Source organism: Triplophysa rosa, linkage group LG19, assembly GCF_024868665.1.
Source record: "Triplophysa rosa linkage group LG19, Trosa_1v2, whole genome shotgun sequence".
Taxonomy (NCBI): domain Eukaryota; kingdom Metazoa; phylum Chordata; class Actinopteri; order Cypriniformes; family Nemacheilidae; genus Triplophysa; species Triplophysa rosa.
The window spans coordinates 10,821,260-10,843,078 of NC_079908.1; the positions used below are offsets into that span (position 1 = coordinate 10,821,260).

The 21,819-nt window shown below is 39.5% G+C and overlaps 1 protein-coding gene across 1 annotated transcript in view; it reads left to right on the plus strand.

Moving 5' to 3' along the window:
- slc8a4a (solute carrier family 8 member 4a) overlaps positions 1-17,891 on the plus strand; it is a 49,958-nt gene extending 32,067 nt beyond the window's left edge. The window contains exons 5-9 of the mRNA XM_057359643.1: positions 8,310-8,416; positions 9,490-9,614; positions 10,032-10,131; positions 10,416-10,688; positions 11,815-17,891. Coding sequence (XP_057215626.1) covers positions 8,310-8,416; positions 9,490-9,614; positions 10,032-10,131; positions 10,416-10,688; positions 11,815-12,194 — 985 coding nt within the window. The 3' untranslated portion in view covers positions 12,195-17,891. The remainder of the gene's footprint in view (positions 1-8,309; positions 8,417-9,489; positions 9,615-10,031; positions 10,132-10,415; positions 10,689-11,814) is intronic.
- Positions 17,892-21,819: the final 3,928 nt, after the last annotated feature.

Here is a 21,819-nt window from a genome sequence, read left to right on the forward strand (position 1 = left end):
GGTCTAGTGTATTAAATTTAGCGGCATCTAGTGGTGAGGTTGCGAATTGCAACCAACGACTCATTCCACCCCTCCCTTTCTAAAGCACTACGGTGGCTGACACAGAACAAAGATGTTGTCATGTTTTTGCTGCTTTGCCGAAGGAAATATCGTCTGTCCGTTTAGGGCTACTGTAGAAACAACATGGTGAATTCCATGCAAGGGGACCCGCGGTGTATGTAGATAGAAGTAGCTCATTCTAAGGTAAAAAAACATTACACTTCATTATGTAAGGTCATTATACACCTCTGAAGACACAGTTATGTATTATATCGCATTTCTGTCAATAGATCCTCCAAAAAACGAACATTTCAGTCTGTTGTTCACACAAAACTATCATATGACTTCGGAAGACTGCGAATGTAATGCATGGATTCAGAAAGATCATGTTGGCAACCAAGTTTTGCAGGTGAACAGTAAGGCTGTGCAGCTCCCCCAGCCTGAGCATGAAAAATTCCTGTGTGTTGCAGTTTGTGTGTTGATGATGTTTGTTATGTGTGAATGTGTATTGTTGTTGTGGAAGAGTTTGGCCTGAAGCTAAACAGCAATCCAGCAATTGTCCAGTGCAGATATCTGCTGCCCTTCTCACTGACCCACAACAAAAACAGCTTCCCCTACAGGGCATTTAATAATCTCCACCTCATCAGATCTGTCTGTCTCTACAGTGTTTGTTCATTCATCTCTCATTTCCTCTCGATACATTAAGCTTCTCTCACAGATTTGTCGTTGGTTGTCTGTCTGGTTTTGTTGTAACTGTATCCCTCTTCATCTATCTCCAAGGCCCTTGCAAAAAAAGTCTACGCTCCTGATGTCCAATACCCAATCAATACAACCAATTGAGAACCATTGGACTAGAACTTTTCCTTGTTTTTCTCTCTGCACGGTCTCGTGAATTTGTAATAAAGAAGAGAAGTGTCTAAGGGGAATCTGTCAGTGTGTGTGTATTCCAGCACGAGAAAGAGATTGATCTTTCTTGTTTATGCTTACAGCGCCTTCTTTGATTGTCTGTCTGTTTTATTTACCCTCACATCTGCAACATTAACGCATGCATTAACCATCTACCATTTCATTTAGGAAAATACAAGTTGCACTATTTTCTCACCTTTGCGTTCCCAAACGTTTCCTTCGAAGTCCTCCCCTGTTTACTTACCCACCATCTCTCACCTCCTCCTCTCTCACTCCATCTTTTTCGTTCCTTGCCTGAGGCATATACTTTTATCAGTCTTTGCACTCTAGCTACCTGTTGCCATGCCAACCCTATAATTTTGTGCATTCTGCGCCCCACACAATGCAGTGTGTACACCTGCCTCATGTCCTCTCATTGCCGTATGAATGCATGAGAATCTTACCTGCGTTGCAGTGCCCGAAGGGGCTTTAAATGACTCATTTAAAATAGAGCTTTTAATGTTACGCCTCCTGCGCTCGCGCTGTCATCTTCGCAGCCCACGCGTGATCCACAAAGACCCTCTTTAGATTGAGAGAATCCAGCGGATAAAGGAAATATTTTCATTGCAAGCACAATATACTAATTTATTATTGCGTTGACACTGTGTGCGTGAGTCTGTGTGTTCATTTTTCATCCAAAAATGAAAATTCTTTCATCATTTACTTTCTCTCTTGTCATTTCAAACTTGTTTGACTTTCTTCTGTAGAACACTAAAGAAGATATTTTGAAGAATGTTGTTAACTGGCAATTGGTTGCACTTGCATTGGTTTTGTGTCCATACAATAGAAGTGAATGGTACCGGCGCTGTTCGGTTACCAACTTTCTTCAAAATATCTTCTTTTGTGTTCTGCAGAAGAACTAAAGTCATACAGGTTTACAATAACAAGAGGGTGAGTAAATGATGACAGAATTTTCATTTTTGGGCGGAAACTATTCCCTTTAAGTTCCTGTCTCCATTGTCTTCCACAGAAAGTGTCTTCTTCACTTGTCTTGCTGTGTGTGTTTGCGTGTATGCATTTTGTACTTGTTTGTATTTGCGAATATAGTATGTATACATATACGGTGTGTTCTTGCGAGCGTGAAGCGAATAGGTTCGGAAGTGAGCAGCTGTGTGGATTTCGGAGCTCATTAGGGTCTCTTGTTAGTTTGTGTTTATGCACATCTGTTTCTTTCTTTGGGACGTAGGGGCGACTTCGCCTCACTGACAAAAAGTTTTAATTACAGCTGAGAGCTGCCATGTGGAGTTAAGATACCTGTTCAGCGAGTTGACGTCAACGTGGATGTCTGGTATTATGGTTAATTGTTTCCTGACTTTTCATCTGTTCTTATCTGCCTGTGTGTTCGACTTCAGTGGGACATTTCTGTCTTCTGATGGTCCATATATGCCTTAAAAAACAAAATAAGTAAAATAAAAACACAAGGATCCTCTTTACATCCGAGTTATCCGTTTGGATGGTTGAATCACAGTCTGATTGCTCTTGATAGCATTATAATAGCAGGTTTAAATGCAGCCAAGTCAGATTACCATGGTCAAGTATGCAGTTTTTTAATGTGCATATAGGGCTGTGCGATTTGGGGAAAATATCTAATTGCGATTTATAATTTACAATGCGAAAGACATTGCGATTGCGATTTGCGAAGTAATTTTTCTAAGCTAAGCTTCAACTCAATATTGTCGATAGTGTGTAGCACAGTATGGGTATAGTTGCCCTGCTGAAAGAAAACAATAAAATCCATTACAGAAATTCTAATTGATTCCATTAAAACCTTTACAAAATTCCTTTTTGTAGTTTGTTTTGGGCATTATTCAAATACGACTTACTGTTGTTCTATTGGTTCCCAACGTACATCACAACAATAGAATCCAAATACCAGTGTACACTATTATAGTTTCCATTAAAACAAATACAACTCCCATTGTAACCCTTAAATCCATAACATTTTCTGTTGTGTTAGTGAATTATTAAAATAGTACATAGGTTACATAGGCTGATTTATTCATTTTTAAGTATTTGGGATTTTAAAAACAAGTAGAAAATGTGCTGAATGTTTCATTTCATCCAAGTGAAAAGAGTTAGAAAGAATTTACATTTGTTTGAAACCAGGCGTGAGTTGACACAGGGTGCTCGCTTGCGTCAGGCCCACTGATCTATATAAATGACTGGATTGCACCTAGAACGCTAAACCACCGGCAGGAGGTGAAGCCACCGGAAGCGATCGTGCCGCCATCTTGGTATGCCCAACTGACAGAGAGCGCCATTGACTTACAGTCAGAATGACGATCTAAAATAAACCGCTTTTTCATTACAGTAGCGTACATATGATACCACGAGACACCTCAACAAATGTGCTTATTCTGAAATCTAAATACAGATAAATACAGGCTGTATATGTTCTTTAATTCATGAAGCTTTATTTCTAAACATGTACACATGTGCCATTACAAAAGTGTGCAATAAACACTTACCTTCTATACATTGATTTCTATACGTCGCAATTCTGCCCACAATAAACATAAACATTGGAAAAAACTTCATAAGTAACAATTCATTTAAACACATGTGAACAAAAAACGTGTCGCGCGCCTATATGATCGATCTGACCCTGCAGACGCCATAATCACACATAATCATCCATCTCTATCTCTCTCTCTCTCTCTCTCTGTCTCTTGCTTTCTGTCTGTTTGTTTTTTGAATGACAGACATTTATGCAGTTGGCTAGTGCAGTGCTGATCACTCCGTTGGTTAGCAAGAATGCCACTCAAAGCGGGCTTGGAACAGACACGTTTCATATTTTTCACATCGTGTCCACATCGCAGCCTCTTGCGATTAACAAATCGCAACATCTCACATTGCGATTCGATTTTGATTAATCGCTCAGCGCATATGATGACATAGAACTTTACAGCAAAGGTCTATTCATTAACAGTCTATTCAATACAGCAATACAGTTTTTACAGTGTATTATTGTTAAATGTCAGGGTTCCCTTTCTGTCGGTCTCTCGACGTTGTGTCGAACCGACAGAATGGGGTTTGATCTTGAGAACCTATCATCTCCGATTGTACTTTTTAAAGGCCAATGAAGTTGGTGAATGGTGTGGCATTCTAGTCTCCGCCCTGTACATACGGGTATAAAAAGGAAGATGGCGTGCCCATTCATTCACCTCTTTGTTCTTCGGAACCTGCTGAGGATCTACTCGGATTGAAGAGAAACTACTGGATTCTATGACGCAGAGCAGCGGATTCATCCTGGTGTGTGCGATTTCCCCTGGGCATTTCGGTAGCGAGCCGACGGTGTCTACGAGAGCAAATTTCCTTGAAAGAGCTAATTTCTCACAGCGTGCACTTACCGCCAGGCATGTCTCGCCGCTGTAACCTCGGATGTGGCCGGCTCGTCCTCGAGCCTGACAAGCATGATACCTGCATCACATGCCTGGGTCTCCAACATACTGAGGTAGCGTTCATGGATACGGCATGCCCGCACTGTGAGCATATGCCAATCAAGGCATTGCGGTCATGGTTGGCTGTGTTCTTTTTGGACCCAGCCACAACATTGTCTGCTTCCCTTTCCGTTGAAGAGGTTCCTTCCTCTCATCCAGGGCAAGCAAGTGCTGCTCCGCATGGACAGCACGGCTTCCGTAGTGTATGTCAACCACCAGGGGGGCATTTGCTCACGGCAGATGTCATAACTCGCCCGACGCCTCCTCCTCTGGAGTCAGCAGCTGGTGGAATCCCTGCGCGCCTCTCTCGGCAGGTCACGCTCCGTGGAGAATGGCGACTCCATCCCTGCGCCGTCCAGCTCATTTGGGAGCAGTTCAGGCAGGTGGACCTGTTTGCCTGCCTGGAAACCTCCCATTGCCCGCTTTGGTACTCCCTGACCGAAGCCCCCCTCGGCACGGATGCCGTTGCGCATAACTGGCCGCGGGACAGTGAGCCTCCTTGCACAGGTCCTGTGCAAGGTCAGGGAAGAGGAGCATCAAGTTCTGTTGGTTGCGCCCCACTGGCCCAACCAAACTTGGTTCTCGGAGCTGACGCTTCTGATGACAACTCCCCCCTACAACCTTCTACAACCGTGTAGAGCCGGTGTCTGCCCGCGTCTTACACACCAGGTAAGATGACAACCGGCAACCGACAACCCCTTCATCAGGTGAGTCAGTGCGCTGTTCCAGCTTCCCTACTTCCTCCACTGGACGAAGTATAGGATTCCATCCATCTCTAAGCACTTCGAGCTTACAAACCGGGTGGAGCGGCTTCTATTCCAGGCCCAGTATAGGTGAGTTTCCCTCACGAGGCGAACCCTTATACTTGAGCTAGTGCTCCACACGTAGTGACTCCCCTCCTTGGGTAGTCCCGTCTGACGTTCCTCACTCTTGGTTCCCCTATCGGTGAACCTGTGACCTCCCCTCGGTGGACTCCACCGCTTCTGTGCACCCCTGTTGGGACCCCGCACTACTACTCCCATGAGTTCTCCCCACTGGTGAGACCATGTAGGTATTCCACATTTATTCTCCCTATGGCAGATGTGGTCTCCATAGCGTTCTCCCCTCAGGCGAGGGGGTAGCGCTTCCCAGTGTCCCTTACGGTGTCGGGTGGCTATCTCGCCCCTAGAGTAGCAAAGGCCGCCTGTACGGCCGTTAGTTGGAGCCTCTCGTCGTGATCCACGCATTGATGTCTTACTACACCACTGGAAGGTTACGATTCACTGTTGCGCTCACTTGTGACTCGCCCAGCCCGGTCAGTGTCGCTCCGCTGGAAATCGTGATGTGACACCGTGGTGTTTCTTTTAGGAACCCCATTCTGTCAGTTCGACACAACGCTTAGAGACCGACAGAAAGGGAACATCTTGGTTACGTATGTAACCTCAGTTCCCTGATGGAGGGAACGAGACGTTGTGTCCTTCTTGCCACAACGCTTCGCTGTCCGCAGCAGCGACCGGGAATGCCTCTCAGTTTCCTCAGCCCAAAAGGTGAATGAATGGGCATGCCATCTTTCTTTTTATACCTGTATGTACGTGGCGGAGACTAGAATGCCACGCCATTCACCAACTTCATTGGCCTTTAAAAAGTACAATCGGAGATGATAGGTTCTCAAGATCAAACCCCATTCTGTCGGTTCGACACAACGTCTCGTTCCCTCCATCAGGGAACTGAGGTTACATACGTAACCAAGACGTTTTTTCTGCATTTCACATTTCAAAATTATTTTCAGTTTTTCTGAATTTACTATTATGTGTTTAGGTAAAATTATCATTTTCATTTCATTCTGTGAACTACTAACAATATTTCTCCCAAATTTTATAAAAAAATTATAAAAATGTTGTTTCTATTTGCATTTATTTGCAGATAAATGCAAGATGCATTAAGCTATTTCATGTATACAGTACCAGGCATAAAATGTCCCTATTATCTGATAGATACTTAAATCACACTGGTTGTGTGTCTGTAAACAGCAAATAAAAATCTGGCTCATGCTTTTTTAGCCAATAAAAAACAGTCTCATTTTGCCTGTTTGGGTGTGCTGACTAGGCAACAGCGAGAGGGTGTGTGGATAAAAAGACGGTGTAGGTCTGCCGGAAGTTTATTTCTTATTTTTTTTATTTTCTACATTTATTCAGATTCTAACCCATGACCATTGGAGCCACCATTATCTACAGTAATCTTTATTTTAAAATGTTTAAAGCAAATCTATTCGTGTGTGATAAGCATGGTGATCTAATTAATAACGAACAAGGACTAATGGATATAATTACACACAACCACACTTCCAGCCAATAAAGGGTTCAAAGCAAAACAAAGAGAGGTGGGCAAGGAGAAGATTAGTAGTAGCTTAATAGAAGGATTGCAGTGAAAAAAGAGGTGTGTGTGTGTGCGACAAACAAATTTCCTGTTAGATTTTTGAAACAGCTTTTGGCTCTTCTCTCTTCATTATTCATTGGCTGTAATTATCAGTGTTTTGTGATCAAGTCTCTTCTTTTACTCTGTCTGCTTTTTAAAGCCCAGCCTCTTTTTTGTTTCCTTTTTTCTGTGCTGATGTCAGCTTTTCTGTAGCTCTGTTGGTTGAGCATGGTGCTTTTGGACCTATGGTCAGTGGTGACTCCCAGGGAGTGTATTTACTCAAACGATGTACAGATTAAATGCATTGTAAATCACTTTGTCCGCCAAATGTGATAATCTTTCCAAAATCTTATGTTGAATGAATTTAAGAATTTATATCTCCTCTGTTGCGCCTTTAGTCTTAGAAAGAATACACACATTATAGAGATTTCTGTAAAAATGTTAATCTTCTGGAAAGCATGTCATATTTTGCAAATAAATTAATATATGTTTTTGATCCTAAGAAGGATCATCTCATTTAGTCTCATTTTACAGAAATCAAAGTTGTACTTCAATTAAATATTGCTTTACTGTGGTTATGACATGCCACGACTTATTATACTAAATTAATCTCAGTCTTTCTGTCTCTCTCTCTCTCTCTTGTTCTGTCCTTGTTTCCTTGTTGCTATTGTGCACGTTTTTGCAATCAGTGTTTATCAACCATGACCACAAGTGTTCTGTGTGCTAATAATGACAAATGCTGATTAGCCATGGCTAACCACCTGCTCCCTTGACACACATACACTGCCTACTGTACTGAAACTCAGGGCTGATGTGTTTGTACCTCTCTCAGGGAGGCAACTCTTCTCTTTTTGTGCTTTTTTAACAATAAAGGACCCGATATGATGGGGAACACAAGATACCCTCTGCATGCTTTTCTGCTAACAAGGGTTTCCACCCTGAAATATATGCAGACTTTATCTAAACATTATTTTAAAAAGGATATATTTAGCTGTAAAATACATTTTCACAAGACAATTATACTTGCATTCAGAGACAATATTTTTCTCAGAGGAAAACGTTTCTTGTTAAGATAATGTCTAACAAAATCTATCAATGCAACATGAAAAAAAGAAGAAATGTATTAATTATAAAGAGTTATTTAATTAATTATATAGAGTTAAACAATTTTGCTTCTCCAATAATGGTTTTAAGGATTATTTATTAGCTTTACTGTAAAACAATACAAAAATACTGATTACTACAATACAGATTACTGGTATATTGTGATGAATGTGATTCTGTGTGAATCATTCATAAATCCATTCTTACATAAACTGCTGCATTGAATTAAATGTGACAATCTACATCAGAGTACTTTTATGGATGATTTACACGGAACTCTTTTGTGTTTGTGCTTCTCAGATTCGTTTTTTTCTCCCTTCACTGTCCTCAGTCTTTTAAAGACAACAGTTAAACTTACCATTCATTTTCTTTCTTTGCCCACCACAGGAAGATCCTGGAGGTACAGATCATTGATGACGAAGAATATGAGAAAAATAAAACCTTCACCATTCACCTGGGAGAGCCGGTGCTGCTGGAGATAGGACAAAAACACGGTCAGTACAGTAGATTTTGCTGGACCTCTATTTGACACCAACACTATCACTGCAAAACTCTCTCTGTTTAATATTGCATTAATTGCTTCCACATCCATCTCTGAATAATTAAAGAACAAATTTGAAAGGTTTCTTCATGAAAATAATAGGAGCCAATGGGGAATATATAATGGGTGACTTATTATAATGGGAGACATGAACAGATAGTAACTGGAATCAGGGAAGGCAGCCATGTTGGAGCAATATCTCCAGGCCATTGCTGTGCATGAATTATACATTTACTGCTCTAATTCAAGTTCTTGTTCTTTTCAAACCTGCGTACTGTTACACGATCCATTTTGATGCTATTTATATATGCGTGTTTGTTTTTCCTATTCCACTAACCTAAATATATCCATATGCAGCATGTTTTCGGCATCATACATTAAAAATCACAAATTAAACTAAACATTGCACCACTCTGGATCGCTTCTGGATCGGCTCGAAAACTCATTACTTATTGACTAACCGCCCACGATTTGCTAAAATAGCACAGCGGCATGCATATTTAAAACGTCATTGTCGTTCTTATGGCACAAAAAATTGAAGTTTATTAATTCCACTGTATTTACAGATGTGACACGCTTCCCTGCTATGTCTGCCCGCAGTGAGCATGGAGTAAACAGAATTTAATTTTAATGAGTTGTTTGTGTACGTTTTCTATTGATCCTTCAACAAATGTTGATTAAATGATGAAGAGCGTTATAACATATACGTAAGGCATACGTGACACGTGGGGCGCTCAAACTCATTTTTTGGCAGTTTACAGGGCAGATTGGTCAGGATGGCAGTTGATGCTGTTAAGTTGAAGTCTCATAAATTAGCAGCATCCTCTGTAGCACGCAGTTTCTCACTGATGCACAGATGTTGAGATCATTTGGATGCTGTTTATTTTATTCCAGGATTCTTTTAGTAGACGAGGAGCTAAAACTAAAAACTAACTGGGTGTGTTTCATTCTTGGTGAATTCTTTTTAAATGTAGTATATAAACACTATACATCTTGGCTAATTTTCAATGTGTCATTTACTGACAGGAGACTCTAATGATAACAAGCCGGCGGTGGGAGCAGAGGAAGAAGAAGTGGCCAAGATGGGCTGCCCGAGTCTGGGAGAGCACACTAAGCTGGAGGTGGTCATTGAAGAATCCTATGAATTCAAGGTAAATCCTAAGGGTGGACGATACAGCTTTTGTGATTCTGCTCCTCTTCTCAATCCCTGCCTCCCTGCTACCATGGTGACAGGTTTGATACAGGTAGCTCAGGGTTTTTGTGGAGATTTTAGGCTGACACATTTCATTGCTCCTTCCCAGATTAAACACAGACCTCTAAATACGAACAGGCAAATGGCTGGGACAGACTGGAATTGAAGAAAATTAAATTCTGATGGGGCTATGCCCGCACACCCACAGCCTTACCAAAATCAGTTTAGCTGGAGCCTGGGACCTCTGTTACTTTTGAGCTGCGAAACAGAGTCCATGACTTGTCTCGTACAAGCACACATTGGGGAGGATGGCTTTGGTTTTGGGTCTTTATATTGTTTTAATATGTGTTTGTGTGTTTGTTTGGTGTTTGGCTAGAATACTGTTGACAAGCTAATAAAGAAGACAAACTTGGCGCTGGTGGTGGGCAGCAGTAGCTGGAGAGAGCAATTTGTAAGCGCTGTTACTGTCAGTGCAGGTCAGTATCTCTCTATATTGTAAACACACACACACACATGCATCATTCTGTAAGTGCACCACAGCTGATTTGTATTCAAATTTCGTATAATATCTTGTACCAACAAGCAGTTTGCCTACCTGCGGTGAATGCAGATCTCCACCATGTGACCATGATCACATCCACAGATGATATTTCCCAAAGTTACAAAATTAAGACCAGGAGTACATTACACATTTTGTAACACAACACAATTACATTGATTCAGCTGAATTTAATGCAGTATTGCTTGGTTATCTCCTCAGGTGACGATGATGAGGAGGAGAGCGGAGAAGAGCGATTGCCCTCATGCTTCGATTACATCATGCACTTCCTGACAGTGTTCTGGAAAGTTCTGTTCGCCTTTGTCCCACCCACCGAGTACTGGAACGGCTGGGCCTGCTTCATTGTGTCCATTACTCTCATCGGAGTCCTGACCGCCGTCACCGGAGATCTGGCGTGTCACTTTGGTTGTACAGTAGGCCTGAAGGACTCCGTCACAGCTGTGGTGTTTGTGGCCCTGGGTACATCTGTGCCTGGTGAGTGTGTGTTTGCAAACTTGTCCTGTCTTTGACATAATATAAACTAGTACTGTACTCATTATAACAAATTTATTAGACCACTTGGGAAATTGCATGCAAAGGTCAACCTTAAGATGAAAAAATCAAATTTTCCCCAAAGGTTTTCACATAAATATTTTAGGAAACTGTAAAAAAGTTTAAAATTGGAATTTATTACGTAAATAATAAACTGAAACAACTAAATAGTCTTAATTCATGTTTTTTTACACAAATTTGAGCCAGCACATTCAACTTCTCTTAGAAGTCAGAAAAAAAACATTAAACTATTAAAACGTATTTTATTAAGGGCTGCAAGTAAACTGTAATTGGATATCTGAATAAAAAAATACAATTATGAAATAAAAAAAATTGCTGTACATTTTTTTTAATCGGCCTTTCTTGTAAAACAGTAAATTCAAAAATTCAGCAATTATTATATTTTAGCATTAGAAATACTACTGTGACTAAATATCTTACACATACTGGTGGATTAACCATTACTGAAACTTAAAAATGATTTTGTTATCACCAATACTGTTCGTTTAGGGCAGCTGTGGCACAAACCCTTCACTAGATGGTGGTCTAAAAAAATTGTTAAGCACTGTATGTTGTTGCCAACTTTGTTTCTAATGTATCTGTTCATGATGGTGCATTTCGTCTGTGGATGTGTGAATGCTGTGGTTTATTTTGAGGGCATTTAATTATATGGACTATTTTAAGGACTATGATTTACTCTGAAGAGATTCTCATGGCATGAGCTGCATTAGTGTGAGTTCTGATTCGGCAGAAACTCTAAATGCGAGTCAGACTTTCCTAAAGCTCAGATCTTAAATGATCTGTATTATTTTATTAACGAACTTATAAAGCTATTTGATTAAATGAGACGTTTGCTGAAAGGCTTTTACTTATGCTTTATGCTAACAGTTATCTCCTTTACTGCAGTTGTTCTTTCTTCTATAGAGTTTTATGAGATGATTTACACCTTAGACCTCCTGAATTCTCTTGAGCTATTAAAGAGCAACCTTTGAGCAGTAAAAAATTCTCTTGGACTCTTCCAACTCTCACCATTTCTCTTTCCACCCCCTTCCTCTCTTTCTATCCACAGACACCTTTGCCAGTAAAGTGGCAGCCATCCAGGACCAATACGCCGACGCGTCCATTGGAAACGTGACAGGTAGTAACGCAGTTAACGTCTTCCTTGGAATCGGAGTGGCATGGACCATCGCCGCCGTGTACTGGCAGAGTCAGGGAAAACAGTTCAAGGTCCCGCCGGGCTCCCTTGCTTTTTCCGTCACCCTCTTCACAATCATGGCACTGTTGTGCGTCGTCATTCTTCTTTACCGCCGTCGGCCCTCCGTGTCCGGGGGCGAGCTGGGTGGCCCGCGAACCGCCAAGCTGCTCACTGTGTTCCTGTTCCTCACGCTCTGGCTCATCTACATCCTGCTGTCCTCTCTGGAGGCATATTGCCACGTGCCTGGCTTCTAACAACCAGAAAGGGAAATGTACTTCTCGCTGTATAACCCCCTGATCATTCTTCCTGCCGTTGTGTATATGAGAAGTCTAAAATAAGTGTTTACATTTGTTCTTACTGATAATTGTCGTGGTACAAACTGAACTCGCATCCTGTCACCAACACGGAATAGTCGGGCGTCGGTGGAGGATGATGGAGAATCTGTGGTTTGGCACGTAGCTTCTCTTTATAGATGTTCTCTCTCACACAGTGTCTGTCAGCACTTGGATATTGAGACACAGCAGCACTTATCCAAAATACTCTCCAGAGAGCCCCTTCAGCATTTTTCCCGCTTCAGTGCTGTATTTTTAGCCTTTAGCCTCACTTTGAGATTCTCTCAGAAATCCCCCGTCTATCACTTCTCCCGGGTCCTTTCAATAGACTCATTCCCACTGCAGATCCACCTTCCCCGGAGACATGAACATTCTCATAGCTCTTCTGTTGCCAGTTACTTTCAGCTCCCTATAGATCTTTGTACCGCTCTAATGGAATTCATTTTTCAAAAATGTAATTTTAACTTAAATTGTCCAGGGAGGGCTGAATCCCCGCAACAACCCCGCCCACAAAACTACACATGCCACACCCCTGTCCCAGCTGTGATCCTGATCTCAACACATCCTAAACCACACCCTCTTTCATTCTAATCTTTTTTTAATGTCAAGTGCTTGTGTTGTAGAACTTTTAAGGAATTTTTTCCCATACTACTGAAATCAAATATCTGTGAAGAGAAATATTGTAGGGAGAACAGCAAGATGAACTTTTATGATATTTTTAGTTCAAGTAAATGAGAGAGATGCGTATTTTGCATGGCACAACCTTAGTGATAGAAGTTGAATGGAGACCAAAAGAAGTAGTTTAAAGATGACGGTGTCATAACAACCAAGTATCGGTGTTTATTCATGTGATATTTATTTATATTTATTACTATCAACTACAGTATGTATTACATGGAGAAATATTATGGACTATGTGTGGGTGATGGCATGAATGAGAGAGCGATTCAACATATTTAACAAATGAATGTCGAATGAGTGTTCAGTGTTCAAAGTCTTGTGCATATGAATGTGTCCTAACCAATCGATTAATTGCTAATAATCGATTCCACCAATAAAAATGGCTGTTTATAAAAGGTGGTGTTTATATAAAATGTGTGTGCCGTGTATGTGTAAGCCAAGGGATAATCCATGGCTAGCTGTGCATTAAAGGATTTTAATGCATGATGTGGATGCCAAGAACCTCTGCCGTTGCCTCTGCGAAGTGCATTCAAACCCTTTAATGCAAGGCTAGCCATGGATTATCCCGCTTATACCATGGTCATTTGTCAAGTTAAAGGTTTTAATGCACACCTTCCAGCCAATCAGAATCGAGTATTCAAACAGATCATGGTATAAATATATGTATATAATATAAACACCACACACGCATATTATATAAACCAAACTTTTTAAATCAATTAATCACGATTAATCGATTTGACCGCCTGAGTCCTAATGTATGAAAGCGTGCCGTACTCAAGCACAGTGAACTCTGTGCTCCACTGCCATAGTCAGGAGTTTCAGATTCATTTTCTGTCCAGTCCTGTGAGTTTCTGGAGCTTTCTTCCTCATCCGTGTTTCTACAATTGACTGCAGCTTCCGTGTGGTACATTACTTCCCATGCCGTTGCTCTGATAGAGTCTTAAATCTTGCTGTCGTACAAAGCCATGTTCCGCACTGTGTAAATGTAAATGCTAATATCTAAGAGGCTTGGCATCATTGAATCATGTGGTTGTGTGCAAACGCAACAAGGGTGCCTTGATATCAACAATGTCATTAGGCCATAAATTTAGTCTGTCACTGAGTTTACACTGTTTTACAGGGCATGTTTTCACATGTCTAACATAAGTTATTATGATGGGATTTGTAAATGTCTTGTTTTTGCAATTTATATTTGAAATGTGAGGCCCTCAACTTTATCGCATTAATCCAGAGCTGTATATATTTATTGACATGATTATTTCTGCTGATAGGATCACGGCTATCTAATTTGCATTTACACGCATACTATTGCATACTATTCAGTCAGCCAGGAGTTAAACTAGCCAAGTTAGCCCAAGTTCTTTCCATCCTTCGCTCTTCTTTGTAAAGCGATACAGTTGTTACGGGTTTCAGTTTGAAGATATTTCATAATTGTTTACAAGAGTGTCCCAGCTATCAGCCATCTGCTTGGTCCATCCTGGGACATGCTACACGAAACACTCAGTTATAGCTGTGGGAAATTTTGGTGTTGTTTACACTTATGGGTCCCGGTTGACATGTAACTTTTAAAGAGCCTGTCCTAAAGAGCATGTTAAAAATTCCATCACCTGTAGGCGAGTTGGTGTAAGGACGCCAATGGCCTAATGCACCACTTTAGATGCAAGAAATTGCAGAGGGAAATATGTCCAGTGGTTCAAAAGCGACTGGGTTTTACAGCCCTACATTTTAATGAATGATAAAATATATGGCTTCAACAAATCCACAGTCAGCCATCTATAGAAGTGTTCCACTTACTTCCTCCAGATCACATCACCAGATCCAGTGTGACGTGAAAGTGGGCGGACCAGATGTACATTTTTATCAGCGTGCGTGTATTTACACATTCTGACTTTTCAATGATTTAAAAAAGCACAGAGCAATGTATTTTTAGTGCTTCTTGTTGCTAGGCGACGTTTCAAAGAGTCATTGTCTTTCTGTCGTTATTTTGTCTTGTGTCATTGCACTCGGGTGGGTGTGGAAGGGAGGGCTGCCGGTTTGTAATTACTTCATAAGGTCACTTTCCTTTCTCTTTGTAACTGATCACACCGGGTTATTGAACTTGAAGTTGCACCCTAAATGAAGGACAGTCTCTAATTAAAGAGTTAGCAGAAATGTAAGTTGCCCTAAGAGTTTTGAGTTGGAATATTAATAAGAGCTGATGTTGTTTTGTGGCGCTGTGATTGATCTCCCTAAAGTCAAATATAGCAGGATTATGACACTTGGTAACTTTGCATCAGACTAATGGAGTATTTAAAAAATTTAACAACAGCAGAGGGGGTTATGGTAATCTCTATTTAATGATCAAAAGCCAGTGGATAACCGCAAAAAATACCGTATGAGACTTGTACAACCCACTATAGAAATCTGCTAGTTAATGGAGACTGGGAAGGACCATCCCTTGTGGGATTATGGCCTAAAGCATAGTGTTATCTAACTGTGATTTATGATCAAATAACAGTAGAAACACACAGTGACCGTATCCACTTCCATTTCAAAAGGAACAGTTCACCCCAAAATGAAAAAGTTTAGTTACTCATGTCATTCAGAACCCATATGCTTTTTTCTATGGAATCATTACACAGATGTTAAAGTTTGGACCACTGTTTAGTAATCAGTGGTTGTCAAGCTCTAAAAAGGAGCAAAAATACAAAAGTAGTCAGAATGACTGAAATGTATGTTCTAACGTCTTTTAAAGCCAGAGGATAAAGCAAGTTTGTGTGAGGAACAATCAATGCATTCGTGGTGTACTTATTACGTTGGTTTTTGCCCTTTTCGACTTATTGGACCTATTTTGTATCTTAAGGTACAGTTAAATGTTTTGTTTCCTCAAAATTTTAAAGTACACAATAGGTCTTCATGGTACAATTATGTACCCAAAAAGATACAAGATATTTAATGTTTTGTTCCCATAGAAGTACAAAAAGGAAACCTTAATGGAAAAGGTCACCTGAAAATCAAAATCGTGTTAGTTTTTACTCACCCACATGACGTTCAACATGTTTTAAGACCTCCTGGCATCTTCGGAACACAAATAAAGATATTTTAGGCATCATAGTTATAGTTTTTGTCAAGGTCCAGAAAAGTACTAAAGACATCGTTAAATTGGTCCATCTGCTCATAGTGGCTCAATGGAATTTTTTGAAGCGACGAGAATACTTTATGTGCGAAAAACAAACCAAAATAACGAGTTCAATCGATATATTCTCCTCTGTCTTGTCAGTCTATGGTGTGCGTTCAAGAGCGCACTTCGACGCATGCGCATTCGGTTTGTGCACCGAACGCCGCATGGCTCATGAAAGAGGCGAATATATCGATTAAACTCGTTATTTTGGTTTGTTTTTCACAATTTTGATTTTGAGGTGAACTTTTCCTTTAAGGGTACCACCTCAGTGATGGTAAAAGTTAGGCTAGACACAAGCTTCCACCGAGGTGCCTCGATCCGTTATTCACGAAAAGCTATTGTATGGCTTCAGAAGACTTGACTATAGTGCACAAATCATATTGACTACTTTTATGTTGCTTCAATGGTGTTTTTGTCCTTTTTGGACAGCCACTGTGAACCATTGTTGTGTGAAAAGAGCTGCGTAATGATTTTACTTTTGTGTTCCACAGCGAATACAAACAGCACAATGTGTGAGTCAATAATGATGGAATTATTCTTTTTTTGTGATCTATGCCTTTAAATAGGTGCATAGTGAAGCAAATCGTAAGCACAAGCAATTTTGTTCCACATAAACAGCTAATATAAAATGCACCATGTCCTCTCCATCAATGTACCACTGGAATGCTTTTTATTATGAATCAGCATCTTTTGTAATAGTCGACATTGAGGAAGCACAAAGCAGCGTAAAAGTTTCTTGCTCCCCCAAACTCCCTCAGATAAACTCTAAAAAGAAAAGCTCTTATCAGATATTCACAGTGCATCATAGCATGCTTGTTTCATTGCTGAATGTCAGGGTGTTTGTGTGTCATGTGAGAGTCTCGGTCTGTCACAAGTGCTCTCGTGATACAATCTTAAAGCATGTCTTTTCTATGTGCGTGCGTTTGTTCTCTAATATTTGATTTCTCTTTAATCCCAACATTGAGGTATTTACAAAAGAAAGAAATTGTGCTTGGGTTTTGTATGTATTGCTATTTGATAAAATTGCTGTTTTAAAAACGAGTCGTTTTTTTTAAGCCAAGTGTTCTTTACATAGTTACTTGATACTGTTATTGTCTTCTTGTCAATATGTTCTGTGCTGGGAAAAAAATATATTTTGGGTAAAAATATGTGCTGCATAGAGCCCTAAACACAACAAGAAAGTCATTTATGTTCTCTTAATGTTATATTTAGAAGTGTGTGTGCGTGAAAGGGTGTGATTTTATTTGAACTCATTAAATCTGTATTGTAAATGGAAGCTTTTTGCCAAAAGATGGAGAATGAGTCTCTGTTCGTATTGTTTTCATTTCATTTATTAATAAGTACATTAAAGTTGGAATTGTATATTAACAACAGACTTACAGTATTCTTGATTTAAAAGGTTTTGTATTTTCGCAAGCAAATGGCAAGACAAAAAATTCTCTGTCAGTTGTTTCTTCATTGACTTTTGGCGTTCATATTAAATTTACTAATGATTTTTCATTTTGCTAATACACTATATTAAGTGGAGATCAAGTGAAATCTAGGAATATTGGGGGTTCTTATTTCCCAAGTATCTTGTCTGTGAAAACTCACACTAAATGACAAAACAATCCTTGCTTAAATGTATCACAAAACCTGGAAATAAACTTCAGCCTCTTGCTTGTTGAAAGATCTGAATGATTCAGTGGGTTTGCAAACTTCATCACAATATTTCATGTAGTTTGTCCTATTTTTGAATAATAGCATCTGTCTTATCTACCTCACCTTGACTGGATCTGAACTGGAAGTGAATGATCGTGTTCATTAATTCATTATCTGGTGTCACAAAGCTGCAGAAGTACGTATTCTTTAGAACAAGTTGTTTTTGCAGCTAAGATTTAACAAGTTCTCAAAGTTACAGTATGTTGACGTAAAATGATTTCCCATGATATGACCCGTTTTAATGAAACAAAATCTATGCTTGAATGGTGACAGTTGATTCTTTATATCCCAAGCCTTTGCGTTCTCCAGAATGTTTGACAGATGGCTCCTGACTTGGTCCCATCCCCCTGCAGGCCGATGAAGAGTGCAGTTTTACGAAACTGTCATTAGAGAAAAGAAAGGAAAAGGAAGACTTGAGAGGAAATGCTCTGGAGTGAACATTTTAAATAACAAGAACAGAACAACATTAGAACAAAAACTCTCACAGGGAGAACAGGAGGACAAAGACACAGTTTTAAAAAAGCCTGTTAATTTGATGAGCTACTAAACACCTACGCAAATGTTATATGAATATGAGATGTGAAATCAATACAGCATGCTCTCATGCATTACTGCGTAGGACTTGCATTAAAGAAACATTTTGACAAGCATCTATGCCAGCAAATACAATAATTGCAAATGTTTTTAATCAACCGACTGTTATGATGTTAATGACGTAAGTTTTTTTGTATTTTCATATTCTGTCAGACTATACTGTATACATATTCCCATATCCCAGAATTCCTCAATGACATTTTATTCATGTTTTTTTGTTTGTTTCATTATATGCATCAGAAGATCTATACACCCTGTCCTATTTTAAACAGCAAAACGTTAAAAAAAACAGCATAACAAATTAACCCTAAAAAATCTTTTAAGGTCAAACGTGGATTAAATCAACATATTTAAATACCTGCTTTTTTATATGTCTGACTTCTCCATGATGTAACAGAGAGGCATTTAAGGGATGTTTAAGAAAATACAATAAAAGGGAAACCTTGATCTTTATCGGAAACCAGAAATAGCAGCAAATGCAAAGGTCAGTGTTCAATAATGCATTTGAAGTGGAGCACATTTCCCTCATAACAATGCACCAGACCTCAGACCTCAATTGCACCTTTTAACATGCTTTGACTGTCAAGTAGTAGGTTTTTTTTCTTTATCTGCCCATCTCAGATCTGATTCTCATAGCATCCCATTTCAAATCCTCACAATAACAATAAAATCGGATACACTTTCATGCTAAAGAGGATTCTTATTATATTGATTGTTGATATGTGCTTTTATACTCCACTTCAGAAAATGAGACTTCAATGTTACACTATACCTGTGGAGTCTAGTCTAAAAACCTATTTCTACAGGTTTTCTTCACGCAATATAATGATTGACCAGGAATCAGAAACATGTCGTCGGCATACACTTTCTCAGCACTCCACAGCTCCATTTTCAGATCACTGTGGAGATAAGAAAAGACACAGCTGCACTAACAAACATTACAGTGGCAATTTAGTGTCATCAATCACAGCGGCCCTGGTGAGAGATGGTGCTCAAGCGGGGTCAGCACGCGTCACACTTTAGAACTTGGAAATGACTTCCATTTTGACCAATTTTTGCGCCATCATGTTGCATACCTCACATTCAGAGGATGCCTGTTGGACTTCATATTTGGTGGCATTGTTAGCCTTGGTGCAACTATGCAACAGGTAAGTAAAAATGGCTTTGGATAATGACTGAGCTACAATTTCCATTCCTCTTTTGAATCATCTGTTCATTGAGAGCTTACGGCAGACATTACTTCTAATTTGAAAACATGTTCAAATTAAGCATTTGTTTACGGTCAGAGACCTTGACATCTAACCATCAGATGAACAATTTCCTTAATTTAGCTAGATATCATATTCCACGGTGCCTCGCCGGTTATAGAAATACTATTCATTCTAATAATAAAAACATAACACCCTTACCTCTGTTCACAGTTTTTAATTATAATGCTCCCTCTCAATCTGCTATAGGTCATGTAAATGTAAAACAAATAGAGGGTGAAGTGGTTTAAATTAAGAAGATATGTAAAAGCAAGGTAGGAGGAGAAAGAGATAAGGGTGTGCTTGTTTCATATAATGCTATCTTAGCCAATTAGTCATCACATAGTGTCACCTCGGGGTGAGGATGATTCACTCAACACTGTAGTCTTGTTTAACGCTCCTCTTGCGATCTAATATTAGGATATTCACAGTTGCTGTTCTGCCATCTCACTTGGTCTCTTTGAAAATATATTCATGTTTTGTGTATAAGCATGAAATACAATTCTAGTTCGAGGGCTTGCAAGTGTCCACGAGAACCCATACAGAATAGTTTTGGAGCCCTCTATGTTTGTCAGGTGCTAAAAGAGGAAACTCGAGAGAGAGACTAGATTAAACCTGAATGGCACATTGCACTGGAAGATTTCCCACAATCCCCCCCGCCCAACTGCTCATGCTGGGGGTAAATATAGAGAAGGTTTTTGCAGAGAACTGAATGCTTAATTTGAACGTTATCCAGCCCTGGAAGCCAATGAGCCAATGGTGAGTGGTTACGCAACATTTCTTGTTGCAGTTGGATTGTTTGTTGGGTGGGGGCATATCCTTATCTATTCTATTGTGTGGCCTCTGTGTTCATACAAATCAAATGGTGGATACTTTTATTGCAAACATAATCGTTTCAAATGGCTTGGAAACGGCAATACGTACAAACATTGGGTTTTGCCTTTTGAATGGTTTTATTGTGACAGTGGAGTGAAGAGGAGAGGGTGTATGAGGCCCACTGGACCCAGAGCTCATAATCCAGAGTTGGCGTGTGGCACGCAGGGGCCACTGAACCAATTACACGGTGCATTAAAAAGAAAGATAACGGTCTCTTCGCCTGGGATTTCAGACCCGGTCTGCACCACAAACAGCAGATCAGAAGAATTGTAAAAACTGATTAACAGAGCATCTTAGAGAGCAAGAACTGCTGTACAGCACGCAGAATAGTGCGTATGTGAGAGATTGCAGGATTCACTATTCACTATCTGTCAACACAGAGAGGTTCAGTGTGATGATTATGAATGGAATATTCAATATTATCTCCTAAATTTGTATGCTATCGTGCAAAGAAGATTATCTTGCAGTGGTTAACGTGCATCTACTGTATGCTTTTAAACGATCTGCACGTGACAATCACGTTATCATAATGTTTTTGCACCTTATTTTCTAGTTTGACATGTATTTAATAATGGTGTATTTGTTTTTGTTACATCCCTCAAGTCAAACCACTGTCTTACTTACAAATATAGAAAATTAACAGCTAATTCATAACAAAAGATTTGATCTACATTACATAATGGTTTTTGCAAACCAATGTGGTTCATTCAGCTGGCTTCACTGAAATAAAACAATCCAAGTCTGCCCTCTAGTGTTACACTGATGAGTTTTGGGATGATTGTAAGTGCAATTTTGGAACATTTGACAAGTTATACAAATTAATCTTTTAATAGTTTTACCAGAAAAATTCACTTAGGTGTATTGTATAAATGTATAAAGCATATCTGTAAACCTATATCTTTTTATAAACTGTGTAAGCCTGGATTGAATCAAAAGGCAGTTTGACACTGTATACAAGAATAGCATGTATGGCGATAACAAAAAAAAAGACAATTACCAGGGTTTTATTATAGTAAAAGAACATTTTTTTTGTCAGATCGATTACCATTTGTTTTACCACAGTTTAACTGCAAATATCATGGTTAAGTTAGGATTCTATATACCATGATACATTTTGTGGTTTCTGTGGTTTTACTACAAGGTACTATAGTTAAATATAGTTGATTTCCATAACACACACAAAAAATAATATAGTACACTACAGCATAACTTTAATAATGTAGTAAAATTTCTAGATATAGTGTTTTTGCACCTGTCGTAAATACTGTAGAATACAACAGTATTT